General features: G+C 43.9%; 1 protein-coding gene across 1 annotated transcript in view; it reads left to right on the plus strand.

Moving 5' to 3' along the window:
• Positions 1-6,346, plus strand: part of LOC138290991 (vomeronasal type-2 receptor 26-like) — a 113,188-nt gene extending 106,842 nt beyond the window's left edge. Inside the window, exon 4 of the mRNA XM_069230290.1 lies at positions 5,422-6,346. Coding sequence (XP_069086391.1) covers positions 5,422-6,326 — 905 coding nt within the window. The 3' untranslated portion in view covers positions 6,327-6,346. The remainder of the gene's footprint in view (positions 1-5,421) is intronic.
• The last annotated feature ends 3,339 nt before the right edge of the window (positions 6,347-9,685 follow it).

Below are 9,685 nucleotides of genomic sequence, written 5' to 3' on the forward strand. Positions count from 1 at the left end.
TAGTCCGTTGGCATGTCGGATTTGCTGTCCAGTTACCTTCCAGGTCACAGCTTTGGCAGCCATCCACTTGCCTCCAGGTACCTCCACGTTGCAAAGTAAAACATTTCCCGGGTCATCAGTTATGTTAGCTGCTTGAGGTGCACAAGTGACATGACGGACTATATTCGGTCGGACTCATACACTTTTTCCGGTTCTAATCATGAACCACGTCATCGATGCAGATGTCATCATTTACGACCGTGGGGTAAGTCTCACTGCAAGTACAAACACAGGTACATTTGAGTTCTTTAAAAGTATAATATACGTACTCCCCACCCCTTGACTCAATAGCTCTCCTGCCTCTGGCTTTTTTTTCCTGGATGGTTCACCCATACTTTCCTTCCTGTGCTTCCAAATCCTCCCTCACCTCTCTGGGTGTTATCGGGGGGGCAGATCTTTCTTCAATGTGAGGGGTGTACGCTTGTTCACCAATCACTTGTGCAAGTCTATCATGTGCTGATAACTTTTTTAGCTGTTCTTTCAACAATCCGTTATATCTCTCAATCATGCCTACAGCTTGTGGATAATAACTAAGGTGCACAATCCACCGAATTCCTTGTTCCTGCCCCAGCCCTGCACTGTTTTCCCTGAAAAGTATGTGCCCCTATCTGTTTGGATCTCATCATGTGCCCCATAATGTTTTCTCAGGTAGTTTAGCCTTCGCAAAGTGGTCTTTTGGTCTGCAGACTTACAGGGCATACCGAACATAAGGCCAGAGTAGGTGTCCACCATGGTCAATACGTAGCTTTTTCCTCCTTCCTTTGGTAGCGGCCCGATATAATCCAATTGCCACACTGTAGGAGCTGCAGTTCCTCTTCTGATATGGCCGCTAGGCTTCTTTTGCAAGGGCATTTGTCTAATCCGGTTGCATGTGGGGTACTCCTTTACTGCTTTTTGCACTTGTTCTTTAGTGGCTGGAATTTGTTGTAGCTGTGCCCATGCATAAGTGCCATTCTCTCCTGGATGTCCGGATGTTGCATGGGCCCGGTTTGCTAAAGCGGCTTCAGCTTCCTCCTTGATGACCACCGTTCGCGTTTTGGCCATCTGATCTACGGTATTGTCGAATAGAGATGCAAGTGAGGTGTCCAATGGGAAATGGGCATCCACATGCCCCACATAGATTTGACATTTGTGCCCTTTCACCCACATCTTTTCCCACATCTGTTCGCCTCCCGAAATGGGGGTGCCTTTAATTTTCCATCCATCCTTGCGCCAAGTCGGGGCCCTGCTTGCTAGTCCTTGGTAAGTGGCCCGACTGTCAGTGTGCACAAATGTTTTCTCTCTGATGGGGGCTTGTTCGATCACTGCTGCTACCCCCTGCAGTTCTGCACGCTGGCTTGATTCATTATCCCCTTCTCGCAGCAACATAGTTTCTGTAGCAGGCTGGAATGCAACTATTTTCCTTTGTCTTTTTCCTTGATAGTACCGGGCGGTACCATCTGTGAACCATAAATTTTGCCGTTCTTCTTCGGTGAGTTGTTCAAAAGGCGGGGCTGTTTTAAATGGTGAGGACTCCATCTCAGAAGGCTCTGGTGAGGGGACCATAGCTTGAAAGTCCACTGCCCCCAGCATATCTTCTTGTAACTTCGATACTCCTGCTGGCCCCGGTTTTGCCCTCTGCTGCAGATACCATTTCCACTTCACAATGGCAAACTCCTGCACTCTGCCTACTTTATTGCCAACCCCTCATTTTTTTTCCTGCCTCTGCCATAGGCTCCACATCACTACATCATCTACATCATCCTGTACTATCATTTCCAGCTCAAACGGGTCTCCTTCTGTGATGGGACCTAACGTAAAAGGATTCTGTAATGTGTCTTTTGCTCCAGTGTCCCACAACCTCACCAACCATTTAAACAAAGGCTCTGCAGGCATCTGCTTTAACATACGGGTTCTCTGCAACAATTCACTCTGCGTATAATCTCTTACCAAACAAGAATTCTGTATTTGCCCGCCATTCGCTCCCTTTTCATCTTCAATTTCACCTACACGTCCTTCTCCACTTTCAACTCCACCTAGTTCTGTTACACGTACTTCCACCTCATCCTCCCAAGTATGTGGATCCCAATTTTATTTGCGTACCAATGCCCTCACTTGCACAGTTAAGGGTATTTTAGGCTTCTACCTACTCTTCTGTTTGCGTATCAGTGCCCTCACTTGCACAGTTGAGGGCATTTTAGGCTTCTGCCTACTCTTCTGTCTGCATATCAGTGCCCTCACTTACACAGTTAAGGGCATTTTAGGCTTCTGCCTACTCTTCTGTTTGCGTATCATTGCCCTCACTTGCACAGTTGAGGGCATTTTAGGCTTCTGCCTACTCTTCTGTTTTGCTACTCGTACTGCTAATGCGGTGCACCTTGCCTCCATTTGATCACCCCGAGTCACTGCACTTTCTATTGTTTCTTTCATAAGTAACCGCCTTTCCTGCAAGGCTGCAACCTCATCCCGCAGTTTTATTATCTCTGCATTGTGTGTTAATGTTTTCCTGTATACCGTACGGAGCGCAGACAGGTAAAGCCATCCCACTTGCCCTGCTGCTTTCAGCTCCAGCTTTGCCCCTCTTAGCTTCACACTCTCAAACGCATCTTCCACTAAGAGAGGAGTCACTTTCTCATCTAACCACCGGCGCTGCCCACCGGTTCGGGAGTCCTGCCACACCAGAGAACGGGTCAGTTGCTAACCACCCAGGAATTGATCTGACTTCTGCCCCATGCTGCCTTCCGCTCTCTGCCTCACTTTTCTTATGTCCCCAAAGAGGCATTATTGACTTATACCCCACTTCTGGTACCAAATGTCTTATCCAGGTGTCTGGTTGACACCTGTTCGGTATAAGTCAATAACGAGGCTCAATGAAGGACCACACGCAAATTATAAATACAATTTAGTTTTACTAGAATTGCAGATAAAATGTAAGCATTTAGCACATTAACAATAGTAGAATAAAAATAGCAATGAAAAGCATCTATTTATATATATATAGGCAAAGAATTAATTGACAGATATGTTTTGATTAACTGTATACTAAAATGCATTGCGCTACGATATTCAGGAATACTTCAGATAAGCTTTGTTTTACTGCACACCAAAATGCATGTTTCAATTACTGCAGCAGGCTCTCACTACGATGTTCAGGAGGCAATATATAAACAAACTAAATACTTCTGAAAAGCTTTGATTTACTACACACCTAAATGCATGTTTCAGTTATTGCAGCAGTTCACACTAATAGGTTTAGAAAGCAAAATAAAATTGAGCTGAATACTTCAGGTTATAAACACAGTGCAGGCATAAATAATCAGTCATAATAATAGAGCAGAGAAACAAAGGTGTTTTATCCCTGTGTGGAAACTTAACTTAATCCACGACATGCTGGGGAGCCCTCTACCGCCTGCTTGGACCTCTCTCCCCCTCAAGCACCACGAACAAACAGGGAGGTAGCGCTGGGCCATGGCAGCTTCCACAATTCCATCTGCGAGCTTCCAAATCCCTCACACACAGTTCAGTGCTTAAATAACTCGAAGCTTGGATTCTATCTCATTCTGGCATTTTCTAGCTAATTTTATCAGTACTTGGCTGCTCTGCTCTGCTCAAGCCTTTGTTTACATTCCATCTTCTCCCTGTACTCTCGTTCTCAAGCTTGAGACGGAGTCTTCTACACAAACAAGCGTGAAAATAATATCATGAACTTTTCCACGATGTTTGGGAGGGGGTTTCAACAGGCATTACGCTCATCTACACTGCTCAAGCTAATTAACCCTTCACGTTACAATGTCTTCCGCATCTTTCCCTAAATACTGCACAGCATGCTAGTGTAAGTCACCTACAAAAATGATTGCCCAGTGTCTGGGTTTAGTGTTTACCTTTCCCAATCATGCGGTGTTCTTTTAAGGACTTACAGGGGTAAAGTGGGTGCTTGAATTACTAAAGGAAGAAAGGAAATCAGAGCCCAGGCATGCATTTCTTTACTCGGGTGGAAAATATAAGTAGGAGATACTATTATATATGTCAACTTATAAGATATTTCAGTGGGCAAACATTGTGTTTGAAAAGAGAAGAGAGAGGAGATTATCACTTTGGGTGTTCTAGATTTCATGCAAGAAGGTAGAGTGAGGAAGGAACAAGCCACAGTACCTTCAATATTTACTACATAAATGCTGTTTGTGAATAGGCTCTAAAGACTTGACTGAGTACAAATCCCAAGGGAATGTATTGGGTCAAAACATTTTTTGAAGGCATTATTTGAACAAATTGACCTTAGAAACAAAGGAAATTATAGTGGAATGGAGTGTGACCATCTAGCCTTATTGTTCCAATTCTCAATTCTTGGTGGGTCTTATTGATGAATATTGAACTGTAAAAGCAATATAGGTGTATTCAATGTATTATCAATAGTGCAGTGTCAACTCATAGGTATCTTATAGTCATAGGTATTGTATAGTCTAAACATAGAGGCCCTAATTATGACTTCAGCGGATGGAAAAGGCCGTCCGACGAAGTCCTGCAGTCAGGTTACCACCAGTGCGGTCCCCTTCCCGCAGCCCCACAGAGTTTCTGCCCGCTGTCCTAGCGGAAAACAGCTCACATCATTGACGCCAGCTCATAACAGATGCACTGTTGCGGTACAATGGGTGCACCAGCACCCGTTGAACTTTTAACTGTCTGCAGAGCACGATGATGCTGGCCATGGGGGCCCCTGCAATGTCCATGTCAAGTGCATGGGCAGAGCAGGAGCCCCCATGGGTTTCCCTGCACCCCGTTTCCACCAGCCTTTACATGGCCGTACTACCGCCATGTAATCATCGTCAGAGAAGGGACTCAGATTAGGACCTCCAGCATCTCCAGTGGAGAAGAAATGGCGGTGATCGCGGTCCGACCGTGGTGCAATTGCCACAGTCATAATGTGGCTGTCAGATAGCCATATAGGTGCCAGTCAGACTGCCACCGCACTGTAATGAGGCCCATAGTTATGTAACATATGAGTAATGGATAATTGGCTCAGATATAGTAGTGATTCAGTGGTTACAATATTTTCCTACTGCGATGGTATCAAATACAATTATTTGTGCTTTAATTGTGTGCAATTGTGTCTTTTAAATTCTAGACAAATATATAAAGCTGCTCAACCATCTGCTCAAAGCAGGAGGGGTTGAAGTATTCACATTCAAATTGGTTATGAAGGGAGACAGTTAGAAACATACCCAATATTCATTTAACTATAATCAAATAAAATAGGCCAAGTGTGGTTATGAAATGAGTACACTGTAATAATTGCACTTGAAATAAAGAATTTTTACTCAACAATATATTCTCACTATCAAACGGCTCTACATCAACAATTTAAATTAGTGAAGTTATAACTAGTGTTTTATTATTTTATTGTAGACATGGAAAACTGCCTGAAATGCCCTGAGGACCAGTGGCCAAATGAGAAGAAGGACAACTGCATCCCCAAGGTCATAGTCTTCCTCTCATACAGTGACAACCTTGGTGTAAGTTTGGCTGCTATCGCCATTATTTTTTCAGCAGCCACAGTTGGAGTACTGGGATTCATTGTGAGCCACCGCAACACCGCAATATTGAGGGCTAATAACCGGGAACTCAGCTACGCACTCCTCATCTCCTTAATGTTGGCCTTTCTCTGTTCCCTCCTGTTCATTGGACACCCTAATAAGGTCACCTGTCTGATCCAGCAGGCTTCATTTGGGGTTATATTTACTGTTGCTGTGTCTTGTGTATTAGCAAAAACCATCACTGTTGTTATTGCCTTTAATGCCACCAGACCTGGAAGCAGGTTAAAAGGATGGCTGGGATCTCGAGTATCTGGCTCTTTTGTGACCTTGTGTACACTGGTACAAGTAGTAATTTGTCTCTCTTGGTCGCTTACATCTCCACCTCACCCTGAAGCCGACATGCAGCCTGAAATTGGGAATATGATCCTGCAGTGTGACCCAGGGTCTACTGTTGCCCTGTACACTGTGATTGGTTACATTGGAATGCTAGCATTTGCCAGCTTCATTGTGGCTTTCCTTGCCAGGAACCTACCTGATAGATTCAACGAGGCCAAACTCATCACATTCAGCATGTTGGTGTTCTGCAGCGTCTGGGTCTCCTTCATCCCAGCCTACCTGAGCACCAAGGGAAGGTACATGGTGGCCGTGGAGATCTTCGCCATATTGGCTTCAAGCTCTGGGCTCCTGGGCTGGATATTTATTCCGAAATGTTATCTTATTCTGCGTGGGCAAGATAGTGACAAGAAAAAGCATTTTACCTTAAAGACTCATTTGTAGGTACACATTGAATGTTGTAAACTAAGACACCATTTCACATTGCAGCAATTTCAGGGGATTCTAAATGTGTATTTACGTTCAGGCTCTACAAGATTTAAATCACAGTATACGTGATTGAAACACCACATGTGTCTCTTATCTGTACTTTCATTTAGGTTTTACAATGTACATTAATATTCATTATATAATTATACTACAACTTTGAGGTGCTTGTTACCACAATAAATCAATTTACTTTGCATGAATGAAGCTTGGCTTGTCAACTCACTATATAGATATAGAATTCTGATGCTTTCAAATTCTGAGGATCAGCATTTGGTTAATCTGTGGATACAAATGCGTGTGTTGACTTGTGGCTGGGCTCGGGGCTTGGGAGGGTGAACTCACCTTAGGTAGTACTGGTAAGATATAACTAAACAATTTGAGTCTGGGTTGGTTCCAGAGTGACAAAGAGAGGAAGGTAGTGGAGGGGACAGAGCTGTGGGTTCAAGCCCACTGGAATTAGTGGTTGGCTCAAACAAATGACAGAAGATACAGAGAAAGTTAAGAGGTGTGCTTTGATTACACCCCATCCAGCCGCCAGTCCTACTCCTCATCTCCTACGGTCATCTCTAGTGTTGCATAGATTCTAGAACCTATGCTACACACAATTCTCACAGTAAGCACGAGAAGCGATTGAGGGGTGACAGAATTCTCAACTCAAGTCATCATGGCCTCCAACTCTTCAAATGGAACTGTAGCTGCAGTTAGTGGCCAATGAAGTTCAGTACTATTTACAGGGCAACATTAGAGGCAGGCAGAATTGCAGAGTTACATAAAAACTCAGTGGGATTCCTCAGAGTTCCATGAATGGGTGGAATTGGGCATGTTGCGCTGCTTGCACTGATTGCATAATAAAGAGTGTGGATGAAGGAGGGGCACACGTGAATAAGGGACATTACACATAGAAATCCTAAGAAAATGTCAGTGACCAGGATATATATGTACATCACTGAAAAAGCCAAAGGTTACAGGGACGTTATAATTAGGTTCTGAATGTACTCGTACAAAACCATGGAAATTCAGCAGTTATTTTTAGAGTTCTTTTAAGTAACTATAACTCTCGCCCTAAGGTAACTATAACTCGCGCCCTTGCCATGCACAGTTTTCTGATCAATAAATTTGTTGCAAATGTTGCAGTGATAATATCAAAGATTCCACACACGATCTCATCAATGATATAATATGTGGAGTATTTAGCTGTGTATGACGAAGGACCCCCTAGTCCTTCGGGGACCTTGTCCCGTGAAATAAAATGGCGGCCGCAACTTTGTAGTCAGGTTGCAGTCAGCCAGTTGCAACAGTTCTTTTCGCATGCGTATTCGCAAACAAATCACGAATTTTGAGAATTACTCGCAGCCAGAGATACAAATTTATTTTCCCTTTAAGTTCCCAAAAACTACTGAACAGATTCACACCAAATAAGTGAAAGTGCAATCTGCCTACTGAAACTAGCATTCTGCCAAATTTGGTGCAATTCCGTCCTGTGGTTCGGCCTGTAGTAGTGTCTAAAGAATCCTATGGGAATCCACAGGGGAAATGCAACATTTTTTTCAGTCTTCTTTTTCTTGGCCCTCACTTGATGGATCACCCAGAAACTTTCCATGCGCAAGAAGAATCACCGCAACACTTTTTTGGGAAAATGTTGTGAAGATTCGTCAAATGGCCCCAAAGATATAGGCAAGTCAAAAAACTCTCTTTCTATGGAAACATGGTGCTAACTATAACTGCCTAGTGGTGACCGCCACTAGGTAATATAACTAGGTTATATATAGATATATATATATATATATATATATATATATATATATATATATAACCCTTCTGAGAGGTGGAAATGGTCACAAGGTTGTGAAAGTAAGCAACACTAAGAGGGTACATAACATATTGAATAAAGCCACACCTTGAACTAGAATATATGAGAATCCCAATCATATACACAGTGCTCAAAAACAACAAATCAGTGACAGATACACAACTTTGCATTTAATACCAGGCAACAACTGGATGTTACATCTCAGTATATGAGTAGACAGGTTCCTACAATTATGTACTGTATGCGTGTTAGTCAACATAACACATGCTATGGCACAGCGAGAGCAGATAAACATCAGTGCTAAAGACATCACAATATGCATCATATGTGTGTAATTATAGGAAATGCCACAGCTAAAATCTTTCCTATTCCGCTGCCTGTAAGTTTTACCAAACACAATTCGCCACATTAAATGATTGATTTTAGTGAACCGAGTAGTTGCGTGATCTCCATGGCATGGGTGGAAAGCGAACTAGGGTGTGCTATGTTGTCCCTATTCTGCTCTAATGTTCCACAACTTATGTCGTGTTCTGAATGTCTTATTATTCTAATGTATTGTTCCAGTCTTGAAATGTGTCGGGTTCTGTAGGGTGTTTGTATGGGGGTCATTTAGGGGTCGCAGCTGCGACCCCTGGCTTGCCCCTTACTACCCCTGGCACTATCCCTGCGACCCCTGGCCACAGCTGTGTCAAAATTAGTTCCAGGAACACTCAGGACATAGACTCCAACACCCTTGTTTTAATGTAAAAGGCCATTTATTACGACAGGCTTGCTCATCATAATAAAACATCAATGTAACCGGAACTTAAATGACAACTTTTTATCTTTAACCTTGTAACTCCCCTTCTTCCATCCTCACTTCAATCCACCACGTATCCTTCACTTACCCAATTTCCACTTCCATTCCCACACATCCCCCTTTTCTTTTTATCCCTTACCTGACTTGGGCCTCCCCCAGTCTGTCATCCTTCACCTGCTTCTTTTTCCCCCTGGAAGGGTGGACAAGCCTGCTTCTGACTCTCCACCCTCCCACATCTACTGCCTGTACCAAGCAACCTGGCCTAAAACTGGCAATGAAAGTTCCCCCATCCCTTTCATACACTCTCACACCGGACCCATCCTGCTGAACTTCCTACCTGTTGGGCGAGCGGGTGTCCAACCTCTGTGCAGCATGACTTGCTGGCACCGAAGAGGACGATCCTCCAGCCCTAATACCCCTTTGTACCCTCCCCGAGGACCCTCCTACGCCCACATCCCAACCTATCTAAACCCTGGCCGTCTACATCCGGCCCAAGAGCTCCCGTGAAGAGACTGGACTGCCTCCTGCTCTTCACTGGGCCCTATTGAGACATAGGGCCTGATTACAACTTTGGAGGAGGTGTTAATCCGTCCCAAAAGTGACGGTAAAGTGACGGATATACCACCAGCCGTATTACGAGTTCCATAGGATATAATGGACTCGTAATACGGCTGGTGGTATATCCATCACTTTACCGTCACTTTT

This window comes from Pleurodeles waltl, chromosome 1_1 (genome assembly GCF_031143425.1).
Source record: "Pleurodeles waltl isolate 20211129_DDA chromosome 1_1, aPleWal1.hap1.20221129, whole genome shotgun sequence".
Taxonomy (NCBI): Eukaryota; Metazoa; Chordata; class Amphibia; order Caudata; family Salamandridae; genus Pleurodeles; species Pleurodeles waltl.